Source organism: Pristis pectinata, chromosome 15 (genome assembly GCF_009764475.1).
Source record: "Pristis pectinata isolate sPriPec2 chromosome 15, sPriPec2.1.pri, whole genome shotgun sequence".
In the NCBI taxonomy this organism is placed as follows: Eukaryota; Metazoa; Chordata; class Chondrichthyes; order Rhinopristiformes; family Pristidae; genus Pristis; species Pristis pectinata.
Genome location: NC_067419.1, coordinates 17,354,922 through 17,380,645, shown reverse-complemented (window position 1 = coordinate 17,380,645; position 25,724 = coordinate 17,354,922). Strand labels below are relative to the sequence as shown.

Genomic DNA, 25,724 nt, shown 5'->3' with positions numbered 1-25,724 from the left:
ACCAGGAGCTCCGGATGGCTGATGGCAGATGGAGTGCAGGCGCTCAGCAAAGCGGTCACTTAGTCTGTGTTTGGTCTCTCTGATGTAGAGGAGCCCACATCGAGTGCACCAAATGCAATAAATTTGAATGCAGCTTATTTTTAGCGAATAAGGCAATTGGTCTTGTAGGTGCCTTCCTCAAACAGGTGGTAGCTTCTTTTAATTTCAAATATGAAAGCCTGTTAAGCTGGTTTTCATTGTTCTGATGTGAAGCGTGCCCATTGTAAATCACTGTTGAGAATTGTTAATCCTTTCTCATTAGTACTTTTGACAGTTGACGATATAATCATTCTTCCTGCATCACAATTGATATCAATGGAGTCTCCCATTGGAAGTCCCCCTTATCTGACAAGGGAAAGAATGGAATGATCTACAGACACAAAGTGGGCTGTAAAAGTCTAGTTCTCAACTTGCTGATCAATTTTCTCACCCTTGAATCTGCAAACGTCAGTGATGTTATTTATATTTTCTGTTTCTCAGCAGTATAGCTTCTGCTCTTGAATAGTTTCTGTATTTGCATAGAATATAGCCTTCAAAGCTCAACCTTGGGATGAACCGCATGCCAGCATTTCATTCATTGTTTCAATCTGACTGAAGCAGCTGAGATAGTTTGAGGAAAGTCAAGGTGGAAAAATATATTGAAATCACAGAGGAGGTCATTCATAACTTTGACCAGGGTTGCCTAGGTGCTGAGAAGAGCTGAAACTGTGCTGGAGGGATTCAGGGAGGCAGTTTAGAAAGATGGGCACAAACCTGTGAAGTTAAGAATGCATTCAAGGACCATGAAGATCAAACTTGTATTGTTCTGCACCATGATCACTTCTTATAAATACCAGATTCTGCATTATAAAATGTCAGCATATAATAAAATCATCCCTAAAAAGGGACCAAAATTGGGTGGTAGAAGACCACCCAATACAATAGCTTTTGTCATCTGTAATTGCATCAGTTTGATGTTAACAGTTTTGAAGCTGCTAGAACATTGACATAAACTTTATTTTATGTGCTTGATTTTTGATGGATATGAATTACATCCGAGATTATGAGTGTGTTTGAACTCCCAGTAACCTTAATGCAGAATTCTTCATTTTAATTCAGTACTTTCATGGTTATGAGTGAAAGTGAATATTTTCTATTTGTTTTTTATATATAGGATTCCGTTCTAATTGCAGTTCTGCAATATCAGCAGCATTCATATTGTGCATTTTTTTTGTTGATAACTTGAACTGTAATAAAATCTTTTACTTGAGCTGTTCTCAGGCCACTAACTGCTATTTAGCCTCAACTAGAATAAATGAGAATTTGAAGGTCATGTGTGAACAATAGAATATTATACTAACCATATGTGCATTGAATGTTCAGTTGTACAGAGTTTGAGGTCTGGCAAGATATCTAAATATTCCACTTTCTGTTTCTAATTTGTCTAAAAAGTTATTATGATAAACCATATTTCTCTAGGAATTTTCTGAAAGGGGGCATAAAAGCAATATCTTATTGAGAATAATGGCAAATATAACATAATTTAGAAAAAAAATACTTTCTTTATTGCTTAATTTGGTGGTAGTTTATCAGAGTTGTGGAACTATTATTATTAGCCCAATATTTCATTATCTTTTTTGCATGTTTGTTTGATTCTGTCACTTGGTCCTCGAGTTTTACCAAACTCTGTGTAAATATCCGTTCTACGAATAATTCATTTGTTTTTGCAGATAATTGAATTACTGGATATGTGTTCTTTCATAGAGCTGGTATGGACTCAACAGCCTTAATGGCCCCCATCTGTGTTGTAACTATCTCTGAGGTTTTGTAAGTCAATAAATTATTCATTTGGTGTGAAGAAATTTGAATTATCGGCTAATTTGAACAAAATAACTTGTTCATTTCTCTATTTCCCAGCTATCACAATTTGGTTAGTTGTTTCATCAATTTTACAATGGATACAGTTAATTTATACGCTAGTATTTGTACTTCCTGTTAATTGTTCAGATGGATTTAGAGGCAAGTAGTGATTGGCAGCCCTATTAGGAAGATGAACTCAAGGAATGGTAAGCTGAAGTGCCCTTGGCTCTTTTCAGACCATCAAATTCAACCCTGTCTATCAATCTGTTTCCCCTTTTGTATTCTCATTTTCTATACCCTACTTGTGTACTTTTCCCATAATCAAATGGTTCTTCATTAAAGTATTTAAAAATTGGTGTTTTGCTTCAGGTGTTTCTGGCAGAATGGCATATACAGTGGCCTGTTATTTGCACCAGGAATGCAGGAGCAGTTTAGAGGATCCAACTGATGAGTAGGAGTGGCAGTATCCATGTATATTGAGAAAAGCTTGCTATGTTCCCAACCAAATTTATTGAGAACCTTTTTGGATAAAAATGAAAAATGCTATGGAGCTTTAAACTTGAATCTTGATTTAAGAATTTCTCTGATGAATGTTAGATTATTTTTATGATCAGCAGGAACTGTATTGACAGCATATTTTGCTATTGAAGAAAAACTCAGTTATTTACTTTGTATTAATATGTGAAAATTCTACAGACCAATTACACGTGGTGTGTTTCTATTGTTTGGAGTTTAGAAGATTAAAGGGTGATTTGAACAAAGTTTTCATGATACCAAGAGGATGGACTGAGAGAAAGTACTTCTTGCAAGTGAAGTTAGGAGATGTTTCCATACTCCAAAGGGTGGTAGATATTTCAGAGCTTTGCTCCACAAACAGTACAGTGAATAGAGCATTTTTGAAGTGTGATTACTGTTGTAATAGTGAAAATGCTGTGGCCAGTCTGTGTACAGCAAGCTCCCACTATGGAAAGGTGATTACAATTGGATAATGTGCTTTAGTGACATTGACTCCTTTGGGATCTTTTACATAACTTGAAAAGGCAAATGCTGCCCTGGTTTACTGTTTCACCAAAAGACTGCACCTCCTACTATGCAGCTCTCCTTCAGCACTATATCCATGTGTCTGCTGAGATTATTGCACTCTGGTCTTAAGGGTGGGGCTTGAATCACAAGTAGATAGGTTGGTAAAGAAGGCATATGGCGTACTGCCTTCATTGGTTGGGACACTGAGTTTAAAAGTTGGCAAGTCATGTTACAGCTGTATAAAACTGATTAGGTCACATTTGGAGTATTGTGTACGGTTTTGGTCGCCACATTACAGGAAGGATGTGGAGGCCTTGGGGAGGGCGCAGAAGAGGTTCATCTGGATGTTGCCTGGATTGGAGAATATTAGCTAGAAGGAGATGTTGGACAAACTTAGATTGTTTTTACTAGAGCATTGGAGGCTGAGGGGCAACCTTTCAGAAGTTTATAAAATTTAAGAGAGGCATAGATAGGGTAGATGGTCAGAGTGTTTATTCCCAGAATGGAAATGGAATATAATAAAGGGTATAGGTTTAAGGTGAAAGGGGAAAAGTTTAAAGGAGATTTACGAGGCAAGTTATTTACACAGTGGGTGGTAGGTGTCTGGAACATGCTGCCGGGGAGATTATAGAAGCAAATTCCATAGCAATGTTTAAGAAGCATCTAGACATGTGAACAGGCAGGGAATAGAGAGATGTGGACCTTGTGTAGGCAGATGGGATTAGTTTAGATTGGCATCACGGTTGATGCAGACATTGTGAGCTGAAGGGCCTGTTCCTGTGCTGCACTGTTCTATGTTCCAACTTATCTGAATGGTGTGTTCTGGGTTTTAAATTTGAGGCTTATCCCTAAGGCTTGAGTTTTTGCAGTTCTCCAGACCTGTTGCTGTTTACTTATTTAATAAAACCTCAAAGGTATAGGTATTCTGCAATTGAATGTAGCCCTCGCATGTTTTCCACAAGCTGAGGTCAACAAGAAGACTGGCCGTTCGTAGAACAAGGACTGCCGTTTATAATCTCCTCGTCAGGTGGAAAATTAATAAGGACAGAAATACGATAGATTTGGATAACATCAGGACCTCATATTCTTTAAGAATTTCATATTTTGTAATGCAGCAACATAACAGTCAACTTGCACCCAGAGAGGTCCTACTAACAGCTGTGTGATTAAGATCAGATAATCTGCTTTTAGCTGTTGAGAGATTGAAAGAGGTCAGATATCAGGGAGGATTCCCTTTATTTTTGAAATACTGCTATAGAATCATAATTCATCATTTATTAATTTACTGGTCTATCTGCAGTGGCGTCTGTGTAGCTTTTGAGAAGTGATTGCCTAAAAATGTATCTCCTTTCTCCTCTTCTTGAAAATGGACTTCAGTAAGGCCTTTGACAAGGTCCCATGTGGGAGACTGGTGCAAAAGGTTAGGCACATGGGATCTCGGGCAAACTGGCAAATTAGATCCAAAATTGGCTTGGCAGTAGGAGGCAGAAGGTGATGGTAGAGGGCTGTTTTTGTGATTGGATGTGGTGTGGTGGAAGCAGTGTCATGGACAACATTTAAGAGGTGTCTAGACAAGCACTCGAATTGCCTCGGCATCTAAGACTACGGGCCAAGTACAGGATGGTGGGATTAATGAGGATGGATCCCCACTGATTGGCGTGGAAGTGCTGGGCCAAATGACCTGTTTCCATGCTGTACGACTCTATGACACTAAAATCTATTCATCATAACTAAAGCGTCCTACTTTTGAAGAGATAATTACCTCATCATCAATGGAATCTAATCTGGGTCTCCAGTCTTACTAGGTACCTTTTGTTTTGGCATTAGGAGCAAGAATGGTCCTAAGGGTTTCATGGGGAGTATTGCAATGAAAATATTGGTTCAGGAAATATCAAAGTCTGGTGTCTATTAGAATGATGGAGGCTTGGATAAATCCTAATTGCAACATTGGGCTTGACAGGAGCTCATTTTAAAGTTATTCTTTGTTTACCCAGGGTTTGTTGGTGTTGGTTGTGCACCTTTTTGATGAGAGTAGAGTTTTGCTAGTTAGGGAATGCTGTAGGTTATGATGCTGATTGCTTTGGCAATGGTAAGGTAAATTAGTGTTTTTTTAAAAAAAATGCTCCCAAGTACTACATTATTAATTTTTGGCATTATTGGAGTTCTGTGAGCAGACTTGATGGCCTGAGAATTTTTCATGGTGCTAATGGAGAAAATAACATCAAGAAATCCATCTTTTGTCTAATGCATATGCTAGTCTTATTTGTCTATTTTATCTTTCAGAACTGTAGGTCTGATTGACCCGACTGTTCAAATTCTCCAGCTTCTTCGCATGTTAAGAGGTTTTGAGAGTGATACATTGTCAGCAGGTAAGAAACTACACTAGTGCCTGTCAATTGACCGGGCCCAGTCAACATTTGCTGACATAAATTACCGCACAATTCCCTCAAGAATTTCTCCCTCAAATCCAGATTCATGATGATCCTAGATGCCATTAAATGTGATCCATGTTTTTTTTTGTGTCATAATTACTAGTAATATCTCTACTTTCATCTAATATACACTCTGGATAGAAATTCTTTCAGGAATCCCTACCTGCAGTATTCAACATTAAGAATATAACTTGGCAGAGCTAACACAGTTATTTGGAAGGATAATCCTGTTTTGCATATCTGATGGAGTTGGAGGATATAGAATCTTACAGACAAGATAAGGATAACCAGTGAAAGTAGTGTAATTAGATTTTCAAATAAAATTGAAAAGGTCCCTCAAAATGTCATTACATAAAATAGGAACTCACGGGTTGGAGTGGAGGGGTAATGTGGTATGAACAGGGAATTATTTAAAGAACTTAAAATTGATAAAGAATAAAAAGGTCACTTTTGGGTTGATAGGATGTTAATTGTTATGTACCACAAGTCTGCATTTATGATTTAGATGAAAAGGCAGGGCATAAACTAATAAAGATTGCTGATACCATAAAGATAGGTAGGAAAGTTAGCAGTAAGCAGTGTCTGCAAAAAAGGAGCTGGGCAGGTTAACCAAGTGATGGTAGGAGTAGTATAATGTGGGAAAGATGCCACCAAAGCTGTTTTGCAAAATCATCCATATTCACTGGAAGGATAAGGGAACCAAAAACAGCATTCTCTCCCAAGCAAACACCCTAAACATTACATTCGGTCATCTATGTTGGGCAGGCCACATTGGTTGTATGCCTGACATCAGACTCCCAAATTGACACTCTTTCTGAGCTCTGTCAAAGGAAGAAAATACCAAGCAGACAGAGGAAAGATTCAAAGGTGTACTCAAAAACCTTGAAGAAATGGAACATCCACTGAGTCCTGGTAGCCTCTGGCCCATGACTGTTAAAAATGGAGAAGGTGCACTTGGAATGGTATTGAGAACTTCAAGCTCATGCTTCAGGAGCCATAGAAGCCCAACGTAAGTGACAGAAGGAGTGTATCTTCTCACACATCAGCTCGCCACCCACCTGTGCTATCAAGCACCTTCTACCCAACTGTGGAAGAGGTGGTGGTTCCCACAGTGACCTCATCAGCCATCTCAGAATCCACAAAACTGGAATGGACGCATGTCATCCTTGATGCTGGTATGGGTTGGAGAAGAAGAAGACAATTCCATAAACAGTGGGAAAAAAACAGTAAATGTTGTTATGTGTTGGATTTTGATATACTGCTTCATGAAGAGTGAATATTTCAGCAAGCAGGCAAGAAAGCAGTTGGTATACTGGCCTCAATAACATAGGGGTAGGGGTCAAAAATAAGCTAGTCTAGCTGTAATTGTGCAAAGTTTTAATGAGACTATACCTGCTATACCATGTACAACTTTGGACCATATTCAAGAATATATTTGCCGTTGAATCAGTGCAAAATAGATTTCCTGGGTTGATTTTTGTTTTGGAATGAGGTGGTGTGAGGAAAGATTGAGTAAGATTGACGTAAACCCATTGAAGGTAGAAAAATGAAGTGTGATCTCACTGAGATGTACTTGAGTCTGTTTGAGAGAGATTGAAAGGTTAGCCGCTGAGAGGCTGTTTTCTTGGCCTGGAAAATCTGGAACTAGGAGGCATAGCAATAGGATAAGGGGTTGGACATTTAGTGGAGCAATATTTAATTACAAAGAAGCTTGTGAAGCTTAAATTCTCCATTCCAAAATGCTGTGGATACTCTGTTATTGTTTATTCAAGGCCATGATCAGTAAGGTTTTAGTACATTAGGTGAATTCAAGGATATGGCGGGCAGGCTGAAAAGTAGTTGCACTAGAGGATCAACCCTGATATTGGCTGGTAGGGAAAGCTTGAGATGCTGTAGTATGGCTTACTCCTGCTTTTATTCCTTATGAATTGTTGCTATGAGTGATAGCTGTGGCATTGACAAAGAAGGAGCTAGACCAGTCTAGTCCATCAGCGGCCGAGTTCTAGGGTGGGACTAAGAAAATAGACAATGAATGGCAATGAAGAGTAAAAGAAAAAATGAACAAGGGATGAATGGGGAAACACATGGGAATGGAATTTGGGTGTTGAAGATCAAGGAGAAAACCAATTCTTGTTGATTGCAGGGATAAAGGGGAGAAGGCCACTCTCATCTGAAGGATTAATAGAGGTTGAGAAAATCTAGAACTTGGAAGAAAATTGCATAGCAGCTTAATAGAAAGCACTGTAAGCATGAACTTGCTTCCTCTAGCCTATTAATGTTCCTCCCTGAGCCCTAGTCCCAAACTGAAGATTGCCCCACCCTCCCCACCCCACGTTCTCTGCAAACTCATCTCGTCCATGAGCCCCACCTCCTACTCCTTCAATTTTGCTACTCTGTTCCAGATATCCTCATAGCCTTGGTCCAAACATGGACTGAATAGCTGAATTCTAGAGTTGTGTGTGTCTGCATTCGACTGAGTGTGGCATCAAAGTGCCCCAATGAAACCGATCAATAGGCATCAAAGTCTGGAGTCACACATTATGCAAAAAAAGATGATTGCAGTTGTTAGAGATGTCATTCCAGTCCCAGGACATCTGTGAAGGATTTCCAACCATCTTCACAAGGGAGACTGCAGATGCTGGAAATCAGGAGCAACGAACTAATTTCCTCCAGCATTTTGTACTCATTGCTCCAACCATCTTCAGCTGGTTCATCAATGATCTTCCTTCATTCATAAGATGAGAAGTGGTGATTTTTATTGATGTTTTCTCAATGTTCAATTCCTTTTGCAAGTCCTCAGTAAAGGAAGTAGCCAGTACCTGCATGCAGCAAGACCTAGACAAACATTCAGGCATGACTTAATAAGTGGCAAGTAACATTTGGCCATACATAGGGATAGAAATGAATACTGGCTTTGCCAGCACCACCCGGATTAACTACGAATATTTAAAAAAAAAGGTGGGACCTATGGTGCCCCACTAATTGCATCAAAGCCCCAAAATGCCCCATTGTTATTCCTGCTCTGTTTTCTGCCAATTAACCAATCATCAAATCATGCTAGTATCCCAAATAACCTCCACTCTAATTTATTTAATAACCTCTTGTGTGACACCCTATTGCAGCTGTTCTGAAAGAAAATACACATCAGTTAATTCTCCTTCATCTATTCTGCTAGTTGCAACCTCAAAAAAAATTTCAACAGATTTGTCTAATGTGATTTCCTTTCATAAATCCATTAAATTGCCCAATCCTATCATTGTTTTAGTGTGTCTCTCAAGTGCCTCATTGTTTGCAGTATTTTACATCTGTCAAGGAAAATTAAGATAACTGATATAAATGCAGGCTAATTATGAATTAATCCCTCCACATTGCACCATGCAAATCTTGCATCTTTCTGCATAAGATGTGTGAAATTTATAATGATGTAGTAAACTATAATTATTGCTGAGCAGACTTTCTGGCCCTGAGAGCTTGTACTGTAATTCATTCACATGACCATTTCAGAATATAAGGAATTTTAAAATTTATATATTTCAGATATTAATCTAATGATGTAAATGTTCAATCATTATACTGTATAATGTTTAAAAAGTTTATTTTTAAAAATTGTTCTTCTTGCTTCCTTGCCTGTGGATTTTGTTTTTAAATGATAGACTACCCTGCCAGGTTGATGACATTATAGTTGCTGGATGCCAGGGATCCCATTTGAGTGGAAGGCTGACAAGAGGTGTTGGGGGTAGAAAAAGGAAGTTTTTGTCACAGTGTTTGCTTGACCTTTTCAAGAAGTTTTCTTCAATGTCAGCAGTGAGCGCTTTTGCCTTGTTTCAGGCCACAAATTCTGAGTCATTATTTGATACCTTTGCAAGATGTCTTATGTAATGATAAGTCTCTGTCAACACATGTAAAATTTTAGATAAAGCAAGGATTAGAATTGCCCCCAAACCCCCAAATATACACCCTTCCTAGAATTTGTTTTCTGCTGATTCCTTCCTTTAGAAATGGAGTTAACCATATTACTAGTCTTTGCAATGTTCCTGAGAAAAACCACAAAGGTGAATTCATTCTTGGGTGAAGTTGTGCAATTGTTTTGATACTGTAGCTTTACTCCACCCTTGATGCCTGAGATGATTACCAAGTTAACCCTCAAAGTATATTTTTGTTGCAAACTTATTAACATTCCTCTTCACAGTTTTAGTAACCAATTTAATTACATTGGTTGGAAATTCTCAAAGTATCTTTGCATTCTCTTCAGGATGGGGTATCCTAAGCTAAATTGCATTAATGGAACATGCTTGCTATACCTGAAGTGCCCTAGATTAGGATTTAGTTCTATCAGGGTTGTATCTTTCTAGATGTGTCTGCAATTCATGAAAGTTCCATGATTGTTCTTGGAGCACAGGACCCCATCAGGAATTTTGTGTATCTGGGCCAGCTAGCTAATTGCTATACTCTGCTAACTTGTTTGAATGATAGACATAGTTCTTTATCCACATCAAATTTCTCTCTTTTTTTCTGGCTTTACTCTGGTTGTTGAATTTGAGGTTTAGTGGTCTTGTTATATGGATGGTTTACTAGAAGGATTTGTACTCAACTGATCAGTAGAAATATGCCACATGTTTTAAGTTTAGTCATTGGACGTAGGGGCAATCTTAAAGCAATAACAAGTGCACTAAAATTGAACCATACAGTGTAATTATTTCTATTTACTGTAGTTTTTAAAAATGCTGGAGACAGTGCTGCTTTTATTCCTCAGTTGTATGGGTTCAAGTAGTACTGTTGTCTAGACTGATCTTAGTCCAAGACAAACAGTATTTACCATATCATTCATGTTGGTGAAGAAGGCAAGATTGCCACATAAATTTTGCACAAAAGATTTAAGTAAATGCAAAATATAGAAATATGATGGTAACAGCTATTGCATAAATATGCAAACTAGTTGTAAAATGTGACTTGAAGAAAACCCCTCCTCAGGAATCTAGCAGTGAGTTTCATAGAATATTAGAGTGCAGTAACAGACCTTTCAGCTTATGGTGCTGATTACTTTCCCCCCTTTTTCATCTAACCAAATGTCCTCTTGCTTCCTCTCCTTACACTTAAATGTTTATATGAACATACAAATTAGGAGCAGGAGCAGGCCACTTGGCCCCTTGAGCCTGCTGTGCCATTTAATGAGGTCATGGATGATCTTGCATTCCAGTTTATCTACACTAACCTTTTACCCTCTTATTAAGAATCAACCTAATTCTGCCTTAGAAATATTCAAAGACCTTGCTTCCAGTACCTTTCAAGGAAATAAGAGTTTCCAAAGACTTGAGAAAATTTTGCCTAATTCCCTATTTCCAAATAGTGATCCTTTAGATTGAGGTTCTCCCATAGGTGGAAGTATCATCTTCACATCTGCCCTGTTGAGACCTCCCAGGATCCTTGCGTGTTTCAATCAAGCCCCTCTCGCTCTTCTGAACTACAGCAGATACAAACCTAGCAAGTCCAACCTTTCCTTGTAGGACATTGTGTCCATTCCACATATTGGTCCAGTCAACCTCTGAACTGCCTCTAATGCATTAGCATTCTTAAATAAGGGGAGCAGTATGCTACTGACTATTCCAGATGAGGTCTCACTAGTGATCGATGTAACTGATGTAAAACGTTTTTTGATTCAATTCCCCTAGAAATAGTAATATTCTGCTGGTTTTCCTAATTACTTGCCATTTGTGTACACTGGCCATTTTCAACTTGTATACTGGGTCACGCAGTACCTTCTGTACTTCAGAACTCTCATCATTTAGATAATGTTTCCTATTTCCCCTCTGTGAGAATGGACAACTTTACATTTTCCCATATACTTCATTTGCCAGATCTGTGCCCACTTACTTCACCAACCTATATCCCTTTGCAACCTCCCTTTATCCTCTTTAGCATTTGATTGCCTAAGGTTGTTTCATCAGCAAAGTTTACTAACAGTGACTTCAGTGCCTTTATCCAAATCACTTATGTAAATTGTAAAAGTTGAAGCCACAGCACCAAGCCCTGTAGAACACCATTTGTTACATCATGCCAATCATAATCAAAAACACTAATAGGCCAGTGGCTGTTTAATTTTTTAAAAATAATTTTTCATGAGTTCTGACGGAAGGTGTTTGGGGGGGAGGGGTGGGGGCTGCGGGGTTGGGAGGAGGAGGAATGGGGATAGAAAGCACTTATGTTATAGCATCACTGGGTTAGTGAGATGAAAATCGACCAGCCTTTCCACTTTTGATCAACAGCCAGATGGCCTTGCTTAGAAGTGCCTGTATGAGGGAACAGGATTAGATCTACTGTGGTATCCTGCAACATTCAATGATCAACATAAGCTGTGTGTTTATAATTCTGTCACTGGTAACATAGACTTTGACATCAATTAATTAATGGTTTGTCAATTAGCAGAAAGGGAAATTGGTATTCTACTTCTCGTACAAAACTTAAAAGAAAATGAGTGAATGATTTCATGTAATTTCTGGAAGAAACTTTGAGATTTTGCAGGACTTGCTACCATTATGCATGGTTCTGAGGACAAACCAAGAATAATGTGAGTATTTTGGTCTCCATGCCTAAGGAAATGTGGAGTCATAGATTTAACGTGGAAAGCTGAAATAAAAATACCATCTTGAGTGCATAAGTAAATACCCGGTCATAAATCCTCCAGGACATGCTCCAGTGGCTATGAAAGAGAAACTGAAAGCCAAGTTTGAAAGACTGATGGGAGCAGATGTCATCATGTCGGTAAACATTCACATCCCTTCGGTATTAAAGTTGGAGTGTGTGGATATGCCAAACAGTAAGGATCTATCTGAATTTGGGTGATCTGAAAAAGGCACTGAAGAGGAATCATTATCTGATGAAGGCAAATGAGAATATCCTACCAAATGTCAGCAGGCAAATATCCTTGGTGTGTTGAGGATTTAACTTGGAGGTGGTACAGTATAAATTCAGCAGATTAATACCTGGGGATGAGGGTTGCCTGATGGTAAGGTAGAACATAAGAGGCTATCTCCTTGGTTGGAAAGTCCAGATCTAGGGATGCAATGTCACAGGATAAGGGGTCAACCACTTAGGATTGATTTGAGAATTTTTTGCACAATGAAGAAAATCTTTAGGGGTTTGGGGTATAAATGTGATGCATTTGGTGAATGGCGTGCATATTTGGTTCCATATTTAAGGAAACATACATATATTGGAGGTGGTGCAAAGAAGGTTCACTCAGTTGATTCCTGGGATGAAAGGTATAGTGCATGATGAAAGATTGAGCAGGTTAGGCCTATACTTATTAGAGTTTACAAAAATGACAGTGATCTTACTGAAGCTTGAGATTATGAGGGATTCTGAGAGTGTGTGTCTCTTGGTGGATTCCTCAAACTTGAGGTGCAGGCTCACTCTTATTGAATAGTTGAGTGCTCAAGGAGCAGTGTGGCCTTTTCCAGTCTTTTTTTTAAACCTGCAGATGCTGGAAATACTGTTAACCAGCACACTATAAAATCAAATAATAACAAGTAAATGTTTAAAGTTCTGCTAGTTCCACTTTCTGTAAGGTTCCTAGGTGAACTTTGCTGACTTTCAACTGGTGGCAGAGGGGAGTTTGGAATGTTGGGCAATTTTTGGATGCTTTTTCATCTATGCGGATGTTGTAGGTCAACTGCCATAACCAGCTGGAATCTTCTGGTGAATTGGAAGAACGGCACTTGCTGGCAGTCTATTTCAAGGCAGCAATGATACATTGTAAAGGGGATGAAAATAATTTTGATGGTTCCATGGATAAATGAATATTTCTTTAACTTTGTATCACATCACATGAATGGCAGTTTATTTACTGTATATATTTATGAATTTTTTTTTACTAGTATTGTTGATTTTTGGAAAGTTGCCAACTAGTTGTATTGCAAATCCTCCTTAATATACAAATTGTTAATTTTTTTTTCCAGAATTTGTTCTTTAAAAGTGTCACCTTATTTTGCTTAGCTTTTCAATGCGGCCTTCAGTTCCTTGGAAATCTGGCAGTTGGCAATGAGGAATCTAAGGATGTCATTTGGAAAAATGCCTTTCCAGATCTGTTCTTGTAAGTGTTACTTCTGTGTAATTGTATGATCAGTTGACTCAGTTTTTGGTCCAGTATGGGATATCAAACACCATATTTCATGGATTTTGATTTGCTCATCAAGGTAAAAGAATGAAGAAGACCAAGGAATGATAAAAAATCAAATTCATTCCACAAAACCAGAATAATTCACTTTTTCCCCTTGGGTACTATAAAATATTTCCATCGTGCCTCAGGACCATGTATTAACTTGCTAAAATGATAACTGGGTAGGTCACTGGATGTGTGGCTTTGGCTAATGCTGTTTCTGTGTCCCCTGGGAGCATCATTCGTATGTGTTCCAATCACTGAAAATGTATTAGATTCTGAAACAACATAGCACTTGTTGAACATTTAATGGAGGTTGGGCAGATTGGCTTCAGGTAAAAATATAAAAGAACTTCTACCAGCGTAACTTTAACCCAACTTTCAATGTGACGAGAGAACTTGTGTTGAAATTAGATCTGCAAAAATATGATAGCTGTAAGACAGGTAACTGATTTGTATGGAATCTTGACAGGTTTTATATTTTTTTTAAATGGGCTTATGAAAAAATTACAAAACACTATGTAAAGAAAATATTTTATACAATGTTAGCACTTGCTGGTGGAGATTAGAAATCCTCCATTATCATTCCCTTCTGGACAAAACTGGTTGGGGTGGGTAATTGGGGGTAACTTTCTGACATTTTGCACATTATTGCTCTGACTTTAGAACATAAAAATCATTCCAGGATTAGAGTAAAACTCTGCTTCATATTGCAGAAGATAAATACAGAAGGGATCAACGTCTTCAGATCTTTGCTTATTTTAGTATGTTTGTTGTCATTTTTTTTGTATTGGAGGTTTCCCTTTTGGGTTTTGACTTCCAAAGTTAATGACCTGCAAGCTCTTCCAGATTTGCCATTAATTTTTTTTTGGCAGTTGGATTCGATTATTTGAGAAACTAATCTGGCATTTCCATCTAAAGTTCTATCAGAATTCTATTAATTGCAAAATTTATAGTACTTTCTGCCTGCATCCCTTACAGCCAGACTGCATAGTCTTAATTCAAGCAATGGTAAGAATATAAATAATTATGTAAATTTAAGTATTTGGTTTTCATTTACCAACAGATTAGTTAACACTGCAAAAGTTTATTTTTAAACACAAAATCTGTCCCGGTCCCACATCAAACCATGTGGAACCAATGCCTTTTCCTATTTTTAAGATACTGCTGAAAAAAAGAGTTCCTATTTAAAACCCTAGAGTCTGGTCTCCTCCTTGCCTGCAGTGATGAGACTTGCTTTAGTTCATGTCATGAATGATGTCATCTGGGATTATGTTAACAGCCCAGCAGCTCTTTGTTTTCCTTGGCACCTCTTCATGGTTTGGTGGAGTTGATTTAAATTATTCTAGTCCCCCTTTTTTTTTGTTGATAATATCGGGCTTCAACTGGTTCCTCTAGTTTTGCCCACAAAGTTAGTACATTTTCAGGAACTGCCTCAACCAATTTCATAACATTACCTTTGGTATGGCTCAAGGATCTATCCTTTTCCCCTGCCTTCACATGGTTTATCTCAGATTCAATATCCCCAGGTGCAGCGTGAGTTTCCTTTTGTATTCTGATACCTGTCTAACCCCATATCTATCCATTCTTCCATTTCTATGCGTTTGTCTGTCTTGTCCCATTTTACCCCCTCAACTGTTAATCTCCTTTTTCATCTTTCAGTTGCCTAAAGGCTCAACTTGTTAAATACCTTTCTTGGAGTTTGTGATGTTAGACAAAGTTGAGATAAAGGTGATTGTCAACAGCATGCATGTGAAAGCTGACTCCACAGATGTTGCTTAGCTGCTGCATGTGGAGGAGAAAAGGGGTGGGATAAGGACAGATCCTCAGGAAAGGTGTGTTTAAAATAATGCCATTGTTGAAGTAAGGGCTGCCCCTTTGATCAGGAGAAAGGTTGGTTCCACTGAGCTGGACAGGTATTGGAGGAAGATGGTGTGTTCACTCTACCAAAAAGCTACAGGGATCACTATTAGAGGGAATGTTGTTCACAAGTTCAGTTTGGAATATTGAAGTGTTGTGTCAGGGATGGAAACCTGATTGGAGAGCTTCAAACATGTACTCTAAAGGTATAGTTGGACTTGTTTAAGGACATTGGAGGATATTGAAGAAGAATAAGTTTACAAGTTCAGACGGAGTGATAATGGCTTTTTCTTTTCTTTGAAGTGGGAAGTTGGTGCTGAGGGCTTAGGGAAGTTGGTGAATTTAAAATGGAAACAGGATTAGAGGAGAGGGAATAAAATAGTTAGAGTAAGGAAGGAGCTAACCAGCTATTTCCATTCTCCTGCCCTTTCCCTAAAACTGCATTTTTTTTTCAGATACACAACCAGTTCCATTTTTGGATGTTACAGTTAAATGTGCCTCCACTACAACCCTGGCAGTGCATTCCAGACACCAGTCACTCAATGCATTTAAAAAGAAACTTTTTTTCCTCAAGTCACCTTTGATTCATTAACCAATAAACTTCATCCTATGGCCTAATTGACAACAATTTTGAAACCATTTATAATGTTACAAGCATAGATGTCAGGAGGAAAGCTTACAGCATTTTTAGGAGAGCCAAAGTAAAGACGAGCGAAGTGGAGGAAGACCTACGTTGAAAGGGGAAGATTTATCTGGGCAAGGGGGCTATGTCAGTCACAATTGAACAGATGTCTCCACTTTGCACTTGGAGGTACATTGGTGTACACCTATTCCTTTAGGTCCCTTGAATTTGTACACCATTCAAAGAGACAGGAGCAGCTTAGGTGTAAAGAAACTGGTGGGCGTTCTTTGCTGTTTGGCTTGATTTTGAACCATTGGGTTGTTTTGGCAGGATCAAATGGGATTTAATTGACCTTGCCAACATCCAGCCTGTTCTGCTGGAGGAAAGTTAAATCTGTTGTTCATCTAACGGTCTCATATTCATGCCTTGGGGCTGATTGACTGGAATGGGCGAATTGGCAAAAATTGACTGGAATGGGCAAATGTAAATGTTTCACGGGGAACATAGTATTAAATGTGGAGGTGAGGAAGCAGTTAGTGAGAATTACCAGCTGCAGAATTATTGTGATGACTGAAAGTATAATGACTTCAGCACAGAGGTCAAGTTAATTCACTTGTAAGTTTGACTTGTAAGTGAATTAACCTGACCTCTGTCACTGAAGATAAAACTGCTTCATTTTTGGTATAGTGCATCGTATCCAATGTTTGAAAGCTCCTCGGGCTGTAAATTCCGGTGTCTGGAATCTACCTGCTCCACTGCAGCCTGAAAGCCTTGTATTCTGGTATTTTTCTGTTAAATCATTTGCCCTGATATTAAAATATAATGACTGCCTTAAAAACATGTCCAATATGTACTGGTTTGGATCTGTGGCCATCTCCCTGTTCAGTATTTATTTCCCACCCTTGCCCTTGTCATTAAGCAAATTTCATTTTGTTGATTAGAAAGTCAGTGGCATTTGCTAATTTATATCGAATGCCCTACAATTAGCTTATTGTCCACCTTTATTTGAATTCCTGTATTGTGTACACTGGCTTAAAGTTTTTAATTGATTTTGAATGAACATTATAGGAAGGATGTGAAGGTATCGGAGAGGGTCCAGATAAGGTGCAGAAGAATGTTTCTTGGGATCAGGGACTACAGTTGCAGGGATCGATTTATTTCTTTAGAGAAGAGAAGGCTAAGGCAAGACTTGATGGAAGCATATCTTATGATGAAGGAAGGCTTTGGACAGAGTGGATGCTTTGATGCTATTTCCTTTGGAGGGGTCAAGGACTAGAAGTCACAGGTATAAAGGAGAAGAAAAGTAAAAGTGGCATGAGGAAATTTTTTTACGCAGCATGTGGTTGGAATCTGGAATGTATTGCCTGCTGATATTGTGGAGGCAAGTTCTATATTTGCTTTCAAGAGGGAACTAGATAAATATACAGTCAAGAAAAATTTGCAATGGTCTGGATAAAGGGGCAGTAGGTGAAACTAGCCACTTTCTCTAGTAGAGAGCTGGCGCAGACACCATGTGCCAAATTGCCACCACCTATGCTGTAACCATACTATGATTCAATTAATAAAATCCCATATCATGCTGACCAAAATATTTCCTTTCCCAAGGCTCCACCTTTTTCTGATTGCACACTTTCCAGCAATGAAAGCATGGTTATGTATTCATTAAAGTGTTACAAGTTACATTTTCCGAAAGACGCATGTTGGGATTCACACTTCAGAAGGAAATACTACTTTTCTGGCAATAGAGCAACATTTCCCTTCAAAGAAATTTATGAAGGTCTGTGTATTAATTTTGAGTACCTGTTATTCTTTATTTTACAGACACTCATGTTCTGTTTTCATAATTTTGTCACAAGTTAAATTTTAATAAGACTGAGACACAGGAGCAGAATTAGGCCATTCAGCCCATCGAATCTGTTCTGCCATTCGATCATGGCTATAAATTCCAGTGAATTTATATGAATGAAATGGTTGTCTCTGCCCTGTTGCTATGTCTTTTACTCATTTTTAAAACTTGGACTCATCTATATCACAGCCGATAAATTTGAGATTTATTTGGCAAGTAGGGCATTTTCTTGGACCTGCATCTAAAATTTGTGTTTTTAATCTTTCCTAAGGAATTGTCTGAATCATTTGGATAAGAAAACTGTTACCTATTGCTGCATGGTTCTGTTTACCTGCCTTAATGGTGAGAGAACAGCAGATCTACTAAACCACACCAAAGGGATTGAACTGGCTGAAACTGTTGTCAAAATCTGCAGGAAAGAGCCAGAACTGGACTGGGCGTATGTATTTTTTTAAAGAAACATTTAACATTTTCTCTCAGTCACCTGCGCAGGAAGACTCTGTGTGCAGCTTGCAATTCTATCCCCCAAAACTTTGGTATTATTGTCCATTTTTCTATGGTCTTAATGTGTACTGCACTGATTAGTAGCCAATTTACTTGTGGGTTTTGGTTACAGGATTCTGAGCATTCTCTGGAACATTTTATTGTTCATCAAGGCGAAGTTCCTAAATCAGCATATTTTATTCCTCTTTTACTAAGTTGTTCTTCTCCATTGAAGCCATTACTCCTTGCTGGATTAAATGTCACACAAAACCATTCCACAGGCCATTCTGCAGATTCAAAAATCAGAGAGGCATACTGTGACCTGCAACCCTCCTCTCCCCAAGAAAACCCAGCAAGAAGACAGCAGTGGAAGAAAGAGAATGTTATAGAGGTGCCACAGAAAAGGGGTGTTGTAGTCTTGGAGGTGCAGGGGAGAGGGAGACTGTTGATGCCCACGGTCAGCCATGTTGGATAGGCCATGTCATCCACATGCCCAGAAATGGGCAATCTATTCTTGTGTCATGACAAAAGAATACCAGGAGGACAGATAAAAAGATTCAGATATGTATTGAAAGATTCCTTGAAGAAAGGCAACATCCCCACTGACTCCTGGGCATCTATAGCCCATGACCAATCAGAGTAGAGATGGAACATTTGCGGTGATATCGAGATCATCAAGACCATGCATTGGGAGCACACAGAGGCTCTGCATATGTGATGGAAGGAGTAGATTACCTCACAAACTACCCACCCATCTGCCATTCTATGAAAGAGACTGCAGTTCCCACATTGGTCTCATTAACCACTTCACAATGCATAAAATCGGAGTAGATGAATCATTCTTTTCCCTAAGGGGGAGAGAGGCTCTGAGTATTAGAAACAGTATGGGAGAGAAAGGCTCCCAGGATTTAAAATTGGGAGAGGCTGCAAGGATTTAAAAACAACATATAAGAGAGAGGATACAATCCCCAGAAATTGGAACAATTGCACCTGATTTTTATGCATACGCAGCTCATAAAATCTATCTAGTACATAACAAAGTGATTGTGCCCGTTTTCATTGGAAGCATCACCCATCACAAAATTGACCCAGGTATTATTCACCTCTGCACAGAAAAGGGTTTCCTGATGTGAATCATGCAGCAGGTGACCTCAAAAATGGGTATAACATCAATTTCTGGCTTTAACAGGATGTCATGGGCTTTTGGATGCAGTTCAACTGAGAGTGCATCACACTACTTTGTAACAATGCCTCTGATTTGAAGGACATCGGAATGACACTTGCAGAACTCACTGTAGGTTGTTCCAATACCATCCATAGCTTCTGCTAAAACTCTGTGGTTGAGTTATCCTGCACTTAATAGGGCAAATACTTCTGAAATGGGGGCCTCGGTAGTCACAACAACAGGAGATGGTACTGCAGAAGTAGGGCCTTGGATCACATAGTACACATGCCCAGCAAAGTGGAGCCTCTTCGTAAATACCATTTCCTTTCTGGACCACCTAAGGAGAGGAGATTTGACTTTCTCGGAGAAGACCTCTGGCCTTATTCTCTCCACAGAGATAAAGATTGTCTTGGCTGTCAACTTCCTTGCCACCAGATCATTTGAAAAACTGCAATAGCTCTCTGCTAGGTAACCAAGTGGTCACACAGGCATTCTGCTTACAGAGGGATGACTTTATTTTCAGCAAGGAAGAGGTAAATTGCTGGCATCCTATGAGTGTGGTCTTTGTCTGCATTTGTGTGCTCACAAGGGCTTCACTCAATAACTTATTCATCAATGGAAAAGGTTTCCACTCATTCAACATCCAATTGTTGCACAGCATGAGAAACATTTTTTTCATGATCAATGCCATGTTTGTTGGTAGCATGTACAGTGTCATTTGCAATCAGCAGTATGAGGGATGCTGCCACTGCAAGGGAAAGAAGTGACTCCCCTACAAAGAATGCTTCTGAACAGTTTGGTGAGTGAGAATTCCAGACCAAGTGACCCACCACACAACAATCCCTATCAATTAGGTACTAATACAAGTTGAAGCTGCAAAGTTTACTTCACAGATATATGGGGCTGGTATCTAAAAATTGCAAAAGCCTCACAGAATTGTACCTTACAAGCAACATACCAGACTCCTCCTTCACAATGTTGGGATATGTCCTATCTCGCTGTCAGGAGAGGCCCACCAGAGGAAGGATGGGGGGTGAGTGGAGAGGTGTGTGGGTGGAGTAGTGTACAGATGGGAAGGAATAACTCTGGGAATCCTCAACATTGACTTCAGACTCCAAAAAGATGCATTGCTTTATGTCAAACAATAGAATAAGAAACCTTGATTACTCACTTCCTTTCAGTGATGAATTGAAGGCGCTGAATATACTCTGATATCTAAGCTAGCCAAGTCTTGATGGATATAGCTGCCCAGTTGTGAATGAGGGTTAAGCTTTCACGATCTTATCCTTGCCGATCTACCCGTGACAAATGCATCTGTCTGTGATAACATTGGTAAAAGTGACCACCCACTTTTATGGAGACACAGTCCAACCTTAATAATGAAGATTCCCTCCATCGTATTGTGTGGCACTGCCGTTGTGCTAAATGGGATAGAGTCAGAACAGGTTTGAGCAGTTCAACACTTGAGTATCCATGAGATGCTGCAAACCCTTATTAGCAGCAAAAATTTACACCACAATTTTAACATTATTGATCTAATACGTCTCTCACTTCACCAGTACTCAGGCCAGGGGATCAATCTAATTCGATGTGGAGTGCAGAAGATCATGCCAGGAGCATCACCAGGCAGACATAAAAATGAGGACTACATATGGGGAAAGATAGGATGCAGTAGACAGAGTTAAGTATTCCCAGAACCAATGGATCAGATCAAAGCTCTGTAGTCTGGCCTCACCTGGTAGTGAACAATTAAATCACTAATAGGAGGAGAAGGATCCCAGAACATTCCTATTCTCATTAATGGTAGGGCCTAGCTAGTAAATGCTCAAGATGAGACTATAGCCAGAAACTAATGTGCATGATCCATTTTGGCTTCCTCCTGAGAACCACACCAAGACAGAAGTTGATCTTAAACCAATTTGATTCACTCCTTATGATAGCAAGAAAGGGCCAAGAGCATTGGACAACAAAGGCTAATGGAACCAGATAACGTCTCAGTTGTAGCACTGAAGATCCGTGCTCTAGAACTGCTGACACCTATAACCAAACTCCTCTGCAATTGAGCCTTGTAAATGCTTGATTTCAGGATCAATTCTTCTGTATTTTACAATGTGCTGATAGCCTTTTGGGATCAATGTGATCAGCAATTTTAAAAGTTCTTGTATAGTGCTCAACTCATTTTCCTTAAAATGCTACAAAGCATGTATTGTGCCAGCTCTGGCAAATAGCCTACTACAAAGTACTTGTCTAGGACACATTACTTGCCTATTAAACGTACTGGCACTGTTCTTTTATCAAGCCCTTGTTGGTCTGGTTGTATTGAGCTACCATTATATTTTTTAAAAAAAGGGCATTCTATTCCTCCAAAATTCCTTGTTTATTATCACCAACTGTGTATGTGTTGCTTTTACCTAATATTCTGTTGTATCAATTTGGTAAATCTATTTAGCAAAGTAACTGCATTGCCATCAGCATTATATATTTTGCTGAAGTCATTGGGAAGGGAGATACCAATCTGATAAAATTGTGATGAGATTTATGAGGATCTGGCATTGTACTATGATGGATGCATTTCCAGATGTTGTGTGTGAAAATCTTTTTCACATGAAGAGCCAGAACTTGTTGCCAGGAGTATGCTCCTACAATTTGATGTACAGGGGAATCTTGGGGTGCAAATTTATAGCTCCCTGAAAATGGCACCTCAGTTGGATAAGGGAGGTAAATGGCTTGCTTGCCTTCATTGGCCAAGGCACTGAGTACAGGAATTGATGTCACATTGTTATTATACAAAACATTGGTCAGGCTGTACAGTTCTGGAAAGATGTGGCAGCGTTAGAAAGAGTGCTGAAGAGATTTACCAAGATGTTACTGAGTATGGAGGGCTTTTGTTACAAGGAGGGATTGGATAGCCTGAGTTTATTCTTACTGGAACATAGGAGACCGAGGGGTGTTCTTATTAGAGGTTTATAAAATTATGAGGGGCATAGACATGGTAGATGGTCTTTTTCCAAGGGTAGAGAAATCTAAAACTAGTGGGAATAGGTTTAAAGTGAGATTTGAAGGGGACCTGAGAACAGGTTTTCCACAGAGGGTGGTAGCTATATGGAACAAGTTGCCAGAGGAGGTGGTAGAGGCAGATATAATTACAGTGTTTAAAATGCATTTGGACAAGTGCTTGGATAGGAGAGGAGTAGAGGGATATGGATCTAATGCAGGCAAATGGGATTAGCATCTATCGGCATTACGGTCAGCATGGATGAGTTGGGCCGAAGCGGCTGTTTATGTGCTCTACAAATCTGCCTGCGATTGTCATCAACCTATATGGTGAGTATATCCTTGACCTTTTGTGGATCTACTGCTGTTGACTTGCTGGTAAATGCTGCCCTGATTCTTGATGATGAGGTCCAGTCTAGTGGCAGCGCTTTGCACGTTATTATGTATCTTGCAGGAGGTCCAGAAGGTCAATGATTGTTTCTCATGAAACAGCTGGGAAAACCCCTGGTTGTAAATGCTCAAGATGAGGCTGCATGGATGATCCATCTGATTTTCCCCACCTGAGAATTCCATATAAGGAAGTAAAGCCACTGATTGGCTGCATTCTGCTTCTAGTTCTTGTGTTTCTGTATTTCTAAGCAAGTTCTGGTCCAGCACATGAAAGGAGGTGTAGATACTTAGCAGTGTGGTACTGACTCTAGGCACTCCAAATTCAGTACGAGTCCAAATTCAAACCATTCATTACAAAATAGTGAACTGAGAAGTGTCAGAGTTGTACAGCGCCCTTCGGCCCAACTCATCGATGCCGACCAAGTTGTCTACCTGAGCTAGTACCATTTGCCTGCATTTGGCCCATATTCCTCTCAAGTGTATTGTTGCTAGTTACTACTTTTTTCTCTATACAAAATCTTTTAATCAGTATATGTAAAATTGTACCTCCAAAGTGTTTAAGATTGTTTCCAAAGTTAGATTTTTTTTCATGCTTGACTTCTGCTTAATTGTTTGCCAGTACACAACCATCAATGAGTGAGTTGTTATGCTTTCTTTTATAATTGGTTATCATTCAGTTCAAATATTGGCGTGGGCATTCATAGATAATACAGTTCCAATCAATTTATTTTGAACAATAGATGTAAATAGAGTTTTTTTTTACCATTTTGATCAATTTAGCATGCACAACTTACAACTTGCTTACAAGCTATTATACCATCCTAATGAGGAATCATCAGGTAGTTACCAGTTATCCATTAATAGAAACACATTGTCTTCCCTTGTGGTTCAGGAGAGCTATTGTTTAAGAACTCCCAAATGCTAAGGCATCTAGTTTACCAGTAGAGAAGACTAGTGAACTTCTGTTACTTGTTTAATGTGCTGCTGTCCCCCAAGAGACTGGATCAATATTCCAACCTCTACCAATAAATATTTAGTATGAGTAGGTAGGGTAACAGACCAAGCAGTCTGCATGATTGGCACCCATCCAGCACACTAAATATTCACTCCCCCCCACTTGCACACCATGGCTATAATGTGTGTACTGTTAGAAAATGCACTATAGTTGCTTACCAAGGCTTCTCCAACAGCACCTCTCCAAAGTTTCAGCCTCCACCACCAAAAAGATCAAGAGGTGTATGAATGCCACTACTTGAAAGTTCCTCTCCCATTCACATACCGTCCTGACTTGGAAATGTTTCTTCATCATAACTGCGTCCAGTTCCTGGAATTCCTTGCCCACAGTGCAGCAACTCTTAAGGTGAAGTACTTGTAGTGGATCAGGAAAGTGACTCACCACCCCCACCTTGAGGGCAGTTGGGAATGGGCAATAAAAGCTGGCCTTGCCAGTGGTCTCCACGTCCACTAAATAACATTTTTGAAAACAACTAAGATTTTTAAAGGTAGTGGTAACTGAGATCTGCAAGACTTCTGCAAGTAGCGTTCCATGGACCGCTCAGAAGATTTAGAGTGGGCCTGGAATGCATGGCTTCTGAATCATTCCAAGCAATTGTAGCTAATACATGCCACATCCTGCAGTTTCCAACACAAACTCTGCATTTGTGATGTGATGGAGTGAGTGGACTCAAAAGGACATACTCTCTATTTAGGGAGACGAAATTTTCGGAAGATGTGGGCCTGCAAATTTGCCCAAATTGTGAACTTCCCAAAGGGGCAGGGAGTGATAGGCTGTATACATGGTAATGACTGAATGAACCTGGAGCTATTTTTGTAAACAGAAAAGGCTATTAATTATTGTTGGACTTTAAAAGAAAACATTGTAGGAAAGACTTGGTGATAACAAATATATTTTAATTAAAGATTTTGATATTTAAAATTATTCCAACTTGTACGTTCACCACTGGAATTGTCTCTGGAGCTCTAAGACCAACACTGCTTTAGTGGCTTTTTGTGCTAGCCAATATTGAATCCCTGATGTCCACAGGTAAAAGATCCTCTGAGAACATTACCAGCTGTTTGCAGATGAAGCACTCCTACTGTCAAATACCTTAAAAAGAAAACCCATGCACCCATTTGAAACCCTCTTCATACACCTTCAAAACGAAAGTCCTACCTCTGATGTCACATCTCTTGGCTGAGCGCAAACATCTCCAACCGTAACCTGGTAATTGGACTGAACAATAAAATTCTGAGCTTCAGTCTTCCAAGGACAACCTGGTCAACCTTAAGCTGCAAGAGGACAGGCCAGGGAGGATGTGGCCACCTGCTCCATCAATGGGAAATGAGGAACAGCCCAAATTATGACTTAGGCCATTGTTCAAATGCTGAACACCTGTCTAAACATATTCTAGTGGCAGTGCAACCTTGACATCAAATTATTATTGCTTCCCCAGCCAAATGGCTATATTTTAAACATTCATTTGGTCAAAGTTTGAAGCAAAGGTGGAATTCTAGGCGCCAATAAATCAGTTTTATATCATTTTTAAATTACTTTGAATTACTATAAACTTTGAAAATCAAACTTTACAAAAGATTTTCCAAGAGATAAAGGACTTTTTTTTAAACTTTATGTGTCTGTATTTGTTTTAACAATGTACATTAAGTTTTTATTAGAAAAGGCATTGTATTGAATTGAGTATTACTGCCTTGGCTGTACTAAAGGAATATCATTATTAAATGTGTTGCTGAACAGAAGTTGAATATTCTCTCTCCAGGTTTCTTATTGTAACAGAGCAGTTTCTGAAATGTCCAGATTTAGTGTCTGCTATGTACACAAAATGGAACAGTCAAGAAAGGTAGGTTAAAAATGTAGTTCT

The 25,724-nt window shown here is 39.1% G+C and overlaps 1 protein-coding gene across 3 annotated transcripts in view; it reads left to right on the top strand.

Annotated features, from left to right (window-relative positions):
• The window catches only part of atxn10 (ataxin 10), a 166,217-nt gene that overhangs the window by 23,700 nt on the left and 116,793 nt on the right, over positions 1-25,724 (top strand). For all 3 annotated transcript variants that reach the window (XM_052030009.1, XM_052030007.1, XM_052030010.1), the window contains exons 3-6: positions 5,185-5,270; positions 13,326-13,422; positions 18,088-18,255; positions 25,623-25,703. In XM_052030009.1, the coding sequence (XP_051885969.1) occupies positions 5,185-5,270; positions 13,326-13,422; positions 18,088-18,255; positions 25,623-25,703 (432 nt within the window). The remainder of the gene's footprint in view (positions 1-5,184; positions 5,271-13,325; positions 13,423-18,087; positions 18,256-25,622; positions 25,704-25,724) is intronic.